We start from the raw sequence: 14,416 nt of genomic DNA, 5'->3' as shown, positions 1-14,416 counted from the left end.
TTCTATAACCTACTCTAGACTGTAGCTGGTTAACATGTTAATTCAAAGACTGAATAAAGGGTTAGTCTGTGGCTCCTGAGAGGATTATGTCCCTGTTGGTTCACAAAACACTATTTTAGGCTCTATTTTCTTAAGAAAATGCTTTTTTGTATTGTAGAGGGTTTTTAAAAATTAATTTATTATTTTTAAATTTATTTATTTATTTATTTATTTAACAGACAGAGATCACAGGTAGGCAGAGAGGCAGGCAGAGAGAGAGAGAGAAGCGGACTCTGTGCTCAGCAGAGAGCCCGATGCAGGGCTTGATCCATGACTAGGACCCGGGGACTAGGACCGGAGCCGAAAGTCTTAACCCACTGAGCTACCCAGCTGCCCTGGGTTGTTGGTTTTTTGTTTTTTTTTTAAAGTTGAAGTATAGTTGACATACTAAATTTGTTTCAGGTGTACAGCATAGTCATGCAACAATTACATACATTATGAAATGCTTACCACAATAAGTGTATTGCAGTGTTAAGTATATTTCCTGAGCTGTACTTTCCATCTCCTCGAGTAGAGGATATTTATTTATTTACTTTTTAAGATTTTATTTGTCTATTTGACAGATCACAAGTAGGCAGAGAGGCAGACAGAGTGGGAGGGGGAAGCAGGCCCCCTGCTGAGCAGAGAGCCCAATGCGGGGCTCAATCCCAGGACCCTGAGATCAGGACCGTGAGATCAGGACCCTGAGCCATAGGCAGAGGCTTAACCCACTGAGCCACCCAGGCACCCTGAGGAGAGGATATTTAAAAACAATTTGCAGGGCCCCTGGGTGGCTCAGTTGGTTAAGTGTCTGCCTTTGGCTTGGGTCATGGTCCCAGGGTCCTGGTATTGAGCCCCGTGCCAGGCTCCCTGCTCAGCTTCTCCCTTTCCCTCTGCTGCTCCCCGTGCTTGTGTTCTCTTGCTCACTCTCAAATAAATTAAATCTTCAAAAAAAGTTTGCATCTGTAACAAAAATGATTGTGTACAATTAAATAGGTGAATTATATGGTATGTAAGTTATATCCAAATAAATTTGTTAAAGAAAAAAGAGGTAAAAATCATAAAAAAAAAATTAAGATTGTAAAAGAGTAAAAGAAAGCATAAGTCTCTTCCTCACCTACTGATAAGTTTCCTGGTTCTCCCCAGAGGTTACCACTTTCAGCAGGTAATTAGGTAGCCTTATATGTTTTTGGACAGAAAAGGATGTGAATATGTAATATGAGATTGTTTAAAAGCTGGTTTATTAGACTTCCTGCATTTTGGAGAGCAGAACAAAGTTTGTCAACGTAATGTTTGGCTTTGAATTCTTTTATGTCTAGGTTGGTAACCCTTTATGGAATGTTGGTAGGCGGATTCTCCCCTTTATTACCTTGGGTCTGTTTTTTACCTAACAATTCCTGCTTCTTTCCCTTTGGAAAGTGCACTAGCCTCAAAGAAAGCATTTCCAAAGTCTTTTAATGTGAGTTTCCTTATCACCCTTTCAGACTTGACTTTCATGATGCTAAAGAAAGTAAAATGCAGTAGCCTAGTAGTGACAGGTGAAGACTGGGTTCAGTGTAGTTTCCTTTATTTTCTCCTTTCTTGATCATACCTTGGATTGTTTTATTAACTTTTGTTTGCTTGTTTCATTCCATTTTTCCTCTCTACTGGTTTGGAATTTATATTATCTGTCCCTATTCTTGTGATCGTTGCCCTGGAAATTTCAACATCTTTGTATAATTTAACAAAGACTAAAATTAATCAATCTTATCATACTTACCCCAATCAGTACAGGAACTTTAGAATTAGCATCTTTCCTTTATGACTTGAAAACTACTAATGTGGTAAGTTAGTGTTCTCACTTGTTTTCTTTTTAGCACCATGATAGAGATATTTCTTGTTTTATATACTCATTGTATTTATTTTATTACGTGTTTACTGTTTTCTTTGCTCACCCATTCTTCCTTGTTTCCCAGAACTTCTTTCTAGGATAAAGTTCTTCCTAAGGTATATTCTTTGGAAGTTCTGTTGAAAGTATATGTTGATTGTAAATTCTCTATTTTAGTCTGAAAATCTTTTTCTTATGTGGTAGTTTCTCTGTCACACAGGTCAAGATTGGCAATTATTTTGTCTTAGTTCTTTGAAGATACTCTAATTTTTGGCTATAGAGATGTCATCTGTTAGTGTTATTTCTCTATAGGTACTTTGTCTTTTCCCTTTGGCTGATTTTAAGATCTCTTTGCCTTTGAGGTTCTGCAGTTTCCCTGTGATTTCTCTGGCTTTAAATTTCTTGGGATTTGCTGGATTTCCTGATTTGTAAATTTAGTATTTTTCGTCTATATGGAAAAGTGCCATTGTTACTTCTTTGATTATTGCTTGTTTTCCTTTTTTAATTTTTCCTTTAAGATTTTATTTACTTGCGGGGGGCCTGGGTGGCTCAGTGGGTTAAAGCCTCTGCCTTTGGCTCGGGTCATGGTCCCAGGGTCCTGGGATTGAGCCCCGCATCAGGCTCTCTGCTTGGTAGGGAGCCTGCTTCCCCATCTCTTTGCCTGCCTCTCTGCCTACTTGTGATCTCTGTCAAGTAAAATCTTTAAAAAAAAATATATATATATATATATATTATATATATATATATTATATATATTATATATATAATATATATTATATATATATCATATATATTATATATATATCATATATATTATATATATATCATATATATTATATATATTATATATATATTATATATATTATATATATTATATATATATATTATATATATATTATATATATTATATATTATATATATTATATATATTATATATATATTATATATATATTATATATATATTATATATATATTATATATATTATATATATATTATATATATATTATATATATATATATTATTTGAGAGAGAATGAGCTGTTGGGGGGGGCATGGAGGGAGGGGCAGAGGGAGAGAAAGCAGCTGACTCCCCACTGAGTAGGGATCCCAGAACAGGGCTCAATCCCAGGACCCCAAGATCATGACCTGAGCTGAAGACAGATGCCTAACCAACTGAGCCACCCAGGTGCCCCTGTCTTGCATCCTTTGTAGGTTTTTTGTTTTTAAAGATTTTGTTTATTTGAGAGAGTGTGAGTGGGTGTGAGTGCAGCTGGTAGCATGGTGGGGGGACTGGCGGGGGAAGAGGGAGAGAGAGAATCTCAAACTCCCCAGTGAGCGCCGAGCCTGACGTAGGACTTGATCTCACAACCTTGAGATTAGAACCTGAGCCAAAATCAAGAGTCTAACACTTAACAACTGAGCCAGCCATCCAGGCTTCTCCTATGTGTTGGATTTTGCTCTATCCTCTGTTATATTTTTCATTGCTTTTTCCACTGGGGTGAATTCTGGGTAATTAAGTGTCATTTTCTAATCTGTTGTTCAATATATCCATTGAGGTTTTCACTTCAGTGATTAATAAGTTTTCATTTATTGTAGTTCTGTTTGTTTGTTTTTTTTCTTCAGTGTGCCTCATCATGTTTTAAATAATTTTTTTTTTCAAGATTTTATTTATTTATTTGAAAGAACATGAGTAGGGAGAGGGGGGAGGGAGAAGTGGACTCCTCGCTGAGGAGGGAGCCCGATTTGGGGCTTGATCCCAAGACCCTGAGATCATGACCTGAGCTGAAGGCAGATGCTTTAACCAGCTGAGCTACCCAGGCACCCCTTAAATAATCCTTTATAGGAGCGCCTGGGTAGCTGAGTTGGTTGAGTGTCCGACTGTTGGTTTTGGCTCAGGTCACGATCTCATGGGTCATGAAATTGAGCCCTGTGTGGGCTCCATGCTCAGGAGGAAGTCTGCTTGAGGATTCTCTCCCTCTGCCCCTGCTCATGTGCTTACATGCACTCTCTTCTCTCAAATCTTTTTTTTTACATTTTATTTATTTGTCAGCATGCACAAGCAGGGGGAGCAGCAGGCAGAGGGAGAAGCAGGCTCCCTCCTGAGCAAGGAGCCCAATGTGGGACTCAATCCCAGGACCCTGGGATCATGACCTAATCTTAAAAAAGGCTTTTTTTTTTTTTTTTTTTAAATCTGGGGTAGTCATAATCTAATTCCTTTTTAAACATGTCTTTAAAGATTTTAGATATATTTCCCTACACTGCAGAAAAGTAAGTATATCTAAAAGCTCTTTTTTGCTGTTTGTTTCTGCTGACTGTTATGGTGGCTTGCTGCTTCCTGCATATCTGGGTTTTTGTTGTTTTGTTTTCAACTTTTTTCTTAAAGATTTTATTATTTGAGAGAGAGGGTGCCTGTGAGCACAAGGAGGGAAGAGGGGGGAGAGAAAGAAGGAGAAGCAGACTCCCTGCTGAGCAAGGAGCCTGATGTAGGGCTCGATTCTACGACCCAGAGATCATGATCTGAACTGAAAGCAGATGCTTATCCAACTAAACCATTCAGGTGCCCCTATTTTTAATATATATATTTTTTAACATTTATTTTAGAGAGCATGTAAGTGGTGGGGAGGGGCTGAAAGGGGTTGGGAGAGAGATACTGACTCCCAAGCTGACTCTTTGCTGAGCTGAGAGCCTAATGCAGGGCTTGATCTCATGACCTACAAGATCATGACCTGAGCCAAAACCAAGAGTTGGACACCCACCCTACTGAGCCACCCACGTGCCCACTCCGTGTGTGTTTTAACATTAAACTTCTGATGGGTTCCTTAGAGTATTTATATATGTTTCTGGTAGGCGGTAGGTATGTAGGGATAATCCTGACTGGGATCATTTTATTTTTTTAGTTTTTAAAAGATTTAAGTGAGCCGTTTGGTGGGGGCAAGTAGGGATATGGCAGAGGGGGCAGAGAGGGAAGAATCTTAAGCAGACACTGTGCTGAGTGCTGAGCCTGATATGGGCTCCATTTCATGACCCTCAAGTCATTCACAACCCTCAGATCATGTATGACCTGAGCGGAAACCAAGAGTCGGACACCCAACAGACTGCACTGCACCACCCAGGTGCCCCTGGGATAATTTTAAATTGAATTTTTGGTTGGCTTGGACTTTTAAAAAAATTATAAACATGAATTTATGTAAAAATACTAGAATTTATGTCAAAAATGTAAATTCTAGACTCAAACCCGTGTAAAGGCCAAACTCTAGCTATTCTTCCACTGTAATGACTTTTTTCTCCTACCCAGAGGGAAGAGCTAGGTAGGTGAGTTTTCTTAACTCTTCTCATTGTTTACCCTCCAGTTGTTCAGCAGTCTTAGTGAGGCGGCTCTTTGGGGAATCCTGGATTTAAAACTACTCTTATTTGCTCTCATATATTACTTTTGTTTTGCGTCTTTCTTGGTATTTTGTACTGGGAGAGTTTTTTGGTTTTGTTTTGTTTTTTTTGTTTTTTAAGATTTTATTTACTTCTTTGACAGACAGAGAACACAAGTAGGCAGAGAAGCAGGCAGAGAGAGGAGGAAGCAGGCTCCCTGCTGAGCAGAGAGACTGATGCGGGGCTCGATCCCAGGACTCTGGGATCATGACCTGAGCCGAAGGCAGAGGCTTTAACCCACTGAGCCACCCAGGCACCCCAGCTGGGAGAGTTTTTAAGGATATCTGTCTACCAGTCATAAGTGAGCCTCAACTTCTTGATCTATAAAATGAGGGTAATGGAGGTTCTCTTTTAATAAGTTTTATCTGAGGATGGAAATAATGTACAGAAGTTTTTAGATTAGTGCCTGGGGTTAGTACACATTTACATTCTTCCTTAATTAAGGTAGTGGTTAAGCTACTACTTTACTTTGCTCAGGAAATGGTGACATGTAAATCTCTTTTTTCATACTGGAAGTTTTCCTTAGAGTTTGTCTCTTAGAAGGCTCCTTTTGGAGGATTTACAGTCCCACAAATTGCTACATCTCAGAAAAGTCAAAGGAAGTCTGACTTTTATATAAAACCTTACAAGTGGGATAAAAGGTTAAATCAAGTTTGTTTTTGTTCATTGAGTCTGACTCTATGGCCTGATACCTAGGTGCAGCTGACCAGACCATGTTGCCTTGTGAATTTTGTGAGGAGCTCTACCCAGAGGAACTGCTGATTGACCATCAGGTGTGTTTAATTATGTGAGGAATGTGTGTAGGCAATAGTTGGTGGTGTAGGCCACGTGAGTTTTTGAGCCACTATTTTGGCATTACACCTGTAGCAGGAGGTCGCAGCTGTGTTTCTTACCATGGTGTGACTTAAGGGTATGAGAACTCAGCCTTGTTCCGTCTTATAAAGTAGTGTTCACTCCAGCAGGCCCCCTTGCTCTCCCCATAATATGGTGACGAGTGTACATCTCCACCGACCAGCTTATTCTGGTGTCATCTCATGCCCCATTTTGATTTATCAGAGATGTACTGAAGTCCTTACAGTTCCCTGGAAGGGTTAAGGATCTTTTTTGCCCTTTACTTTTTCTGTCTACAAGACGTGTGGCCATCCACCCCTGCTTCCTTAACACCCTACAACACAGACCGTTACTTGTAGACTTGGTTCTGACATGACTTTCAGGAAACCATCCTAAGGGATCTTCTGAAGACAAGGTCAGAGGTCCCACTTGTGTCCCTCTCAAAAGTCCTGTGCCCACTTCTCTTTTAGCCTGTCACTCCATGGTGTGGTCTCGGATCCCCTGTTGGTCTGCACCACCAGGCTGAGTTCCTTGAGAAGGTTCTGTTTTCCTAGTTACTGAATCTCTCAGTACATGGTATATGAAAGGTATCCTATGCTTTTTGAATGATTGAAAGTTCTCGAGGCATTTAGGAATGATAAGAGAATAGCCTTTGTGTTTGAGGATTGCCTGGTAGAGGGAACCACTTTTCCCCCTCAACACTGTTGCTCTCTGGTTTGGTTTGGCCTCGTGTGGCATTTCCATAACTATTAAATAATCCCTGTGCTCTGGGTGGAATATACATTCCCCCCTAAGTGGAATAATATAGTATTTGAATATATCTACTTTTTTGGTTTTGGAACAGCATAAGAAAACGTATTAGGGATAACAGCCTCCTTTTACTTAATGGCTATGGGAAGATTTTGAATCTTCTCAATTTAAGAAGAATAATCACAGGGGCTCCTGTCTGGCTTAGTTGGTAGAGCATGTGACTCTTGATCTCAGGGTTCTAAGTTCCATCCCCACGTTGGGTAAGATTACTTAAAAATAAAATCCTTAAAAAAAGAAATCTTAATCACATGAACACAGTAAAAAATACTTAAAACAGTGTTTAAAATAAGAGTAGAGTGTTCTGTTTGCCCTAACCCTTTTTAGTCTCTCTCCCCATTAAGGATTATTAACATTTGTGACTTTTAGACAATGTTTAGGAATGTAGTGTTTTTCTTAACGCCTGCCTCTTTTTTTTTAACCTATTTTTTTTTGAGACAGACAAGCTGTAATCCTTCCTGTGCCTTACCTGCACTTAGCGCGGGCAGCACTTCCCCCAAAGGGGTGGAGGGCCCTGATGTCATCTTCCAAAAGTTTTTGCAGCAGGCTGCGAGTAACCAGTTAGACTCTTTGATGGGCCTGAGCAATTCACCCCCTGTGGAGGATAGCATCATCATCCCATGTGAATTCTGTGGGGTACAGCTGGAGGAGGAGGTGCTGTTCCATCACCAGGTAAGAGTCCACAGAGGACCAGTCTGCTTCATTCCATGCAGATCCTCTGAATGAACCTAAGGCTTTCAGAACTGAGAATGCTTCTTTAGCTTTTAAGTTTCATGCATACCTGACCTGGCTACTAGCCATGCCCTGTTTTGGGGACTGAGGTATATACTGCTTCAGGCTTTTAGGCTTTCTCTACCTCTGTCAACCGTAATGTCATTAGCTGAGGACCAAGCAGCCAGGACTCCATTTAAGCAGGCATCCAAGACCTGGCAAAGGGACTTGTTTTTATTTTTATTTTTATCATTTTAGAGGGTGGGAGAGCATGTGTGGGAGGGGAGGGGAGGAGGAGCAGAAAGCGAATCTTAAGCAGGCTCCACCCTCAGTGTGGAGCCTGAATTAGGGCTCGATCTCACAACCCTGAGATCATGACCTGAGCCAGAACCAAAAGTTAGACTCTTAACTGACTGAGCCATCCAGACACCCCATGCCAAAAGGATTTTGATGAGTGTTTCCCTGAGGTCGCTAACAAACATTTTATTTATTTTTAAAGATTTTATTTGTTTGACAGACAGAGATCACAGTAGGCAGAGAGGCAGGCAGAAAGAGAGGAAGGGAAGCAGGCTCCGTGCTGAGCCGAGAGCCTAATGTGGGTCTCGATCCCATGACCCTGGGATCATGACCTTAGCCGAAGGCAGAGGCTTTAACCCACTGAGCCACCCAGGTGCCCCCAAACATGTTATTTCTGACCAGGCGGGTTCTTCCTGTTCTGGTGGCATTTGAGTCCTGCGTTCCAGGATACCTAGGTTCCAGGTTCTGGCTTTACCTTTACAGATAGGTCCTGTTCCTTCACTGGGGATATCTGTAAATGAAGGAGTTAGATGAGACAGTCTGAAGCTCTTTTTTAGCTTTGCAGTCTAGGATTCCAACCTGTTGGTAAAAAAATAAATTTTCTGCCTAGGCTTGTTTGTTATGAGGAGCTAATACTGTGGGTATGTTCAGGGTCTTTTCTGTAGTTGATCCCATATACCTCTTGCTAGAACATCACACATTTCATTTCTGTAAGAATTCTGCTTTTGGATCAAGCAGTAGACAAGTAACTGCTTGTTATCTCTGAGGGGAGACTACGAAATTAGCAACCATGCAAATGCTGTTATTAAAGTATTGACATGCTTTCTGGGTTCTTAAGACCAGCCCTTCCTTCTTCTTGGCAGTCAGAGTGCTTCTTTCAGTGGCTTAGGCACTAACAGGAATGACTGTGCGATTCCATATGTGTTTCCTCTTAGTCCCAGGCCCTTCCTGACAGTGGTTGTCAAAGTCATGTCTGTCTCCTCCCTCTCCCCATAAAGTCTGTTTACCCAGCCTGCTGTTCCTTCCTTTCCTCCAGCTGCTCCCTTTCATAGTTATTCACAGGAATAACTCACTCCTAAGGAACTAATTCTCGTTTTTCTTGTTAGGACCAGTGTGACCAACGCCCAGCCACAGCAAACAACCATGTGACAGAGGGGATTCCTAGACAGGATTTCCAGCCTCCAGAGACCTCACCAGAGCTGCCCAAGAGGCGTGTCAGACACCAGGGTATTAGCCAGGGCTGAGCCAAGGCCACAGATCTGCTGCTGGCTCAGGCCTGCTTACCACTTCTCATCTGCTACTCTAACTTGGGGGTTACCTGAATTCTGAATTACCAAGCACAATAGCATCTCACTGGGGACACTTTTGAGGCTACTTGTGGTCCCATGTTAGACTAAGCTGTCTTGAGTGTATTTTAGGGTAATGGCTTTGGGGACAGCCATGAGACTTGCTTGTCAGTGCTTATTCAGCTGCAGGTCTCTTGTCTGTGCAGTCAGTGCATAATTTGGAGATAATTTTCAGACCTTACTATGTCTGCCCTGGTTCCCTGCTTCTAGTCAAACTATGTTTAGGGTACTCAAATTTATTAGTAATATTATTTAGAAGCCTCATGAATAGGCAGGTAAGCTGTTTCTGAAACCTAACCACTACAAAGCCAATTAGAAATTATTTTTCGAGATTTGCTGGCACATCATTGTTCAATACTTAGGAGACTATATTTGAGGGCTCAGGTAATAAGTTTGGACAAGGTGTTCCCCGCCTTGTCCTGAAGATGTGGGTTTCAGCAGTAAGACAGTCTTTTACCCTGAATTCTATTATTCCTGTCCCAGATCCAGCACTAATAGCAAGAGCAGATTTTTCTCTAAAGCTAGTGTTTTTTTCTCTTCTCAGGAGACTTGTCTTCTGGTTACATGGATGATATCAAGCAGGAAACAGCTAAAGGGCCCACCTACCCTCTTCCCCCCAATAGACCCATTAACAATATGACAGCGACTTGTAACCGACTGTCAACATCCACATCAGGCCCCAGACCTGGGTGCCAGCCTAGCCCTCCTCGAATACTGAAGCTCAACAACTTAGACAGCCAGGATGGCCGGGCACGCAATCGAAACAGCCATAATGCGGCTATGGCCAGCGGACATGTTCCAGTGATTCACCCAGTGCGAAATCTCTACCCAGAAAACCTTGTACCCACCTTCTCTCGTGGTCCTTCAGGGAGATACGGAGTAAGGTAAGAATCAGTAGCCCAGGAGTGGAGCTGGGAGTAGCTCAGTAGAACATAGTGGGAAAATGGACTTTGTGTGTATTGTGACCTGATTCCAAAGCATTCTTTTGTTTTCTTGGGGTTTTTCATTGTTCATTTGTTTTGTCTGCTGGTGGAAAGTTGCTTTTGTCTGATTCCAGTGGTTTCTGTTTTGAGTTTCTGACTTCCATTCAGCGATAATTTCAGAAACTAGTTTCCAATCCTTCTCTTTCAGTGGTAGGAGTGAAGGTGGCAGGAACTCGCGGGTCACCTCCACAGCTGCTAACTACCGAAACAGAACTGCGAAGGTAATTGGGGAGCCAGTCAGTGATGCTCAGTGAGGACTCACAAATGGGTGGGACTGGTATGGTTCTTGGAGTCAGAAAAGGTGGGCGTCAGGCAATGAATGAGGTTTCTATAGAAGTTTGACATTCCTAGGGCTCTAAAGGAAGACGACTGCTTTTTCACTTCCTCCTTTCTACTTTGAGTATGTTCTCTTGTTCAACAGGCAAAACCCCCCAAGCAGCAGGGAGCTGGGGATGCAGAGGAGGAAGAGGAGGAAGAATAATGGTGTCTCAGAGAACCTCCACAGTGGTTCCATCTTCTCTGCACAGCAGCACTTGCCACGGTTCAGGCCCCACCTCTTGGGCTCTGTGGGCAGGGGAGATTTTACAGATTTTAACTTTTTCTAGGTTATGGCCATTTTGTGTCTTTTGAGATTGTGCTGTGAGAGTTTGAGGGCTTAGGGGAGGTCTAGCAGGGAGGCTGTTGAGAAATGTTTCACCTTTAGCTACTGCCTTTTGGCTGTGCAGGAATACGAGTTACGGCCTCTCAGCCCACCAGGGCTCCATCTTTTGACATACTATTGCCACTGCTTCTTGGTGCTGTGTAGTCCTGGTGGGAAGAGGAGAGAGAGGGTTCTGGAAACCTGGTACTCACCAGTGAAGTGATTCTCTTCTCTGTTGGGGCCTCAATTTGGGAACTTTTAGGTACCCTCTCCTGTTTACTGTCCCTCCCCATTCTGGAATTTGGGCCTCTCGTGTGTATGGAGGCATTCTGGTAAAGTGTTCAGGCCAGTTGCAATATATGTTAGGAACAAGGCTGTGGAGAGGATTTGAGCTCGAGGTGAGTGCACTAGAGGCTTTGTTTTAATCTGCTTCTTTGGCATTTGGTGTAACTGCCTTCTGTTTCTGGTGGGGAGCATGGCTCCTTTGTCTTTATTGTCTTCTGATGGAGAAGGCTGAGGGCTCCCTGTTGCCACCAGAGCCATGCTGGGCTCTGCTTGGATCAGGACTGAGGCCTAAGTTCATGGCTTGCTCTGAAAACCAAGTATCAGAGTCCCCATCCCCTCTTTTTATTTCACTACTACTACTACTGCTACTACTACTACTACTATTAACATACTTGTAATAGAAATAAAGTTTGTACTTGGAGTTCAGCTGAGTCTTGTGGTTCCTTCTCCTTTGCACTCTTTGGAGACCTTAGAGAAGACAGAGTGGGCTGGAGTTGGAATTGTCCCTGAAGTATGCGGGAAGGTGAACAGGACTAGCCTTCCCCCGCCCCATTCTCCCTGAAACTCTGGTAGTTGCAGCATGAGCTTCTTTTTAGTGCCAGACATTCAAGATACAGTTTTCTATTGGATTTTGAGGAAATGGATGGTGGTTGGTGCTCTGGTGGTTTGTGGTGGAGGTGGGACTGCCTCCAACTGAACAGAGAAAGGCAGATATTTTAAAAGCCTTGGTCCTGAGAGTGGTTGAGCCTTAGCAGAATTATTCATTACCCCTTAGCACAGGACTTTATGTTATTTTGAGCTCATTTGTTTTTTTCCTGACAACCTTGTGGCGGTGGGAAGAGGGAAGAATTGCCTCATTTCATCAGTGGAAAGGAGTGATTTGCAGAAGGTTATGCAGGTAATTCATGGTGAAGCCAGGACTCCTATCCAGGTCTGGGCTATAATGAGAAAAAAAAGTAAGACCGGAGAAAAGAGTATGTAAGTATAGGGTTTTTTGGTATGCTTTATGTCAAAATTTTACTTGAATAAAAATTAGCAGTCAGCTCAGAAATACCTTGTTTTTGGTATCTCAGTCAAAAGACTGAGAGACTTGGGCCACTCCTGTCATGATTGAAAATCCCCCTGGGACCTAGAGGTGTGAGGAAGGATCCTCTGGGGCAGAGAGGGCTTTGGGGCTAGTCACCCATAACTTTAGTGTTTGGGGATGGAGATAAACTTGTTTTCCTTCCCTTTGGTTGGACTAGATATTCAGTAAAATAGTAATTTTTTTTTGGTTTATTTTACTTTCTTTAGTAATCTATAGTTCCTGAATGTTTCATAATGGGTACACTTTTTGAAATAGAAGATTTTCTTTCTTTTCTTTATTTCATGCACATACTAGGGGAGGGGCAGAGGGAGAGAGAACCTCAAGCAGACCCCTGGTGAGCATGGAGCCTGACTTGGGGCTCAGTCTCATAACCCTGAGATCATGACTTGAGCCAAAACCAAGAGTCAGTTGCTCAACGGATTGAGCCATCTAGATGCCTCTGAAATATTTTTTAAAGTATTTTATGCCACTCGCCTGGGTGGCTCAATCTGTTAAGTGTCTGCCTTTGGCTCAATCTGTTCAGTGTCTGCCTTTGCCTCAGGTCATGATCCCAGGGTCCTAGGATTGAGCCCACATTGGGCTCTCTGTTCAGCAGAGTCTGCTTCTCCCTCTTTCTCTGACCCTCCTCCCCACTTGTGCTCTCTCTCAAATTAAAAAAAAAAAAAAAAAAAAAAAAAAAATATATATATATATATATATATAGTATACCCCTAAAATAAATACAGTTAAAAGACTCAAATAATTTCTTGTCCTCTTTCCTTCTTTTGAGATTCTCTCCTCAAAGTTGATTGCCTTTTTTTTTTTAAGCTATTTCTTCTGGTGTTCACTGCCATATTTCCATATCATGGCATTGGACAGCTTTGCTCTTATTAACTATTAATTGTATTTGCTTTAGCATTGTATCTGTAATTTTTTTTTTGCCTGAACTCAGATTACTTGAGAGGGAGTTGTAGACAGGGCACCCCTTAATCACAATTGCTTCAAGGGTGTTTCCTAAGAATGAAGATGTTCTTTTAACTTAATTGCAGTGCAATAATCAGGAAGTTAACATTGGTACAACACTGTTTATTTTCCTTTACAAACCTTATTCTATTTTACCAAGACCAAATTTGTCCCAACAGTGACAGAAAACACTTCTCTGGTGCAAGAGCACGTGTTGCATATACTTATCATGTTGTTTAGCCTCTAATCTGGGATAATTCCTCAAATTGTTCTCAAAGATGTTAAATTTTTCAGGATTATAGGCCATTTGTTTTGTAGAACCTCTTTATATTTGGGTTTGTCTGTTTTGTTTGTTGAACAATTCAGGTTATGCTGTTTTTGTGGGAATACCAGAAATTACACGGTCTGCTTGTGCATCCTAAGATGTGTGGCCATGTGCTATCTGTCTCATTAGTGATAATTTTTGATCACTTGGGACAGAAGACTGTCTGGCAGGTTTCACCACTGTAAAGTTAGTTTTTCCTTTTCTACTCACTATTTTTGAGGGAGGTATTTTGAGACTGCTGTTCCTTATCAAACCTTCACTGATTAGTTTTAGCATCCATGATGATTCTTTGCCTGAATTATTACTATTCAAATGATGATTTTCTAACTCCATCATTCCTTCAACATTTTAGTTGGTATTCTATAAGGAAGAACTGTTTTTTCTCCCCCATTCATTCGTATATAAAAATAGGCTATTTTATTCAATTTTTTATTCATCTTTATCATTTATTCTGATGATCAAATATAATTATTTTGATGGCCAGATTTGGCCAGCTGCTTCATGTGTCTTTGTTTTGGCACAGCCAACTATTTCTCAAACACATCCTTACTTTCTGACACAAGATATTCCAGGTTCCTCTTATATTTTCCCTGCCTCAGGGCTAGAATTTCTTTTCCCCCAGAAACCCTGGGTTCTTTTGGGCCAGAACAGTTATTAGAAACCATCATCTGGGTGCTTGGCATGTACAAGATGTTACTGTGGGGGTGGGGGTTATTGCTTCTGTGTCCTCTCAGCAGACAGCTTCAAAATATGTGTATGTATATTTATATATATGTGTGTGTTATGTATATGTGTTATAGACCTGCATATACTTGCTTTTATAACTGTATTATGAGTTCATAACAATATGTCCA

The 14,416-nt window shown here is 41.4% G+C and overlaps 1 protein-coding gene across 1 annotated transcript in view; it reads left to right on the top strand.

Moving 5' to 3' along the window:
* TRAFD1 (TRAF-type zinc finger domain containing 1) overlaps positions 1-11,629 on the top strand; it is a 28,002-nt gene extending 16,373 nt beyond the window's left edge. The window contains exons 7-12 of the mRNA XM_046025297.1: positions 6,005-6,081; positions 7,388-7,618; positions 9,061-9,181; positions 9,845-10,184; positions 10,432-10,504; positions 10,705-11,629. Of these exons, the coding sequence (XP_045881253.1) occupies positions 6,005-6,081; positions 7,388-7,618; positions 9,061-9,181; positions 9,845-10,184; positions 10,432-10,504; positions 10,705-10,764 (902 nt within the window). The 3' untranslated portion in view covers positions 10,765-11,629. The remainder of the gene's footprint in view (positions 1-6,004; positions 6,082-7,387; positions 7,619-9,060; positions 9,182-9,844; positions 10,185-10,431; positions 10,505-10,704) is intronic.
* Positions 11,630-14,416: the final 2,787 nt, after the last annotated feature.

This window comes from Meles meles, chromosome 12 (genome assembly GCF_922984935.1).
Source record: "Meles meles chromosome 12, mMelMel3.1 paternal haplotype, whole genome shotgun sequence".
Classification (NCBI taxonomy): Eukaryota; Metazoa; Chordata; class Mammalia; order Carnivora; family Mustelidae; genus Meles; species Meles meles.
Note: the sequence above shows the minus strand (reverse complement) of the source record. Positions and strands in the feature narration are given on the sequence as shown.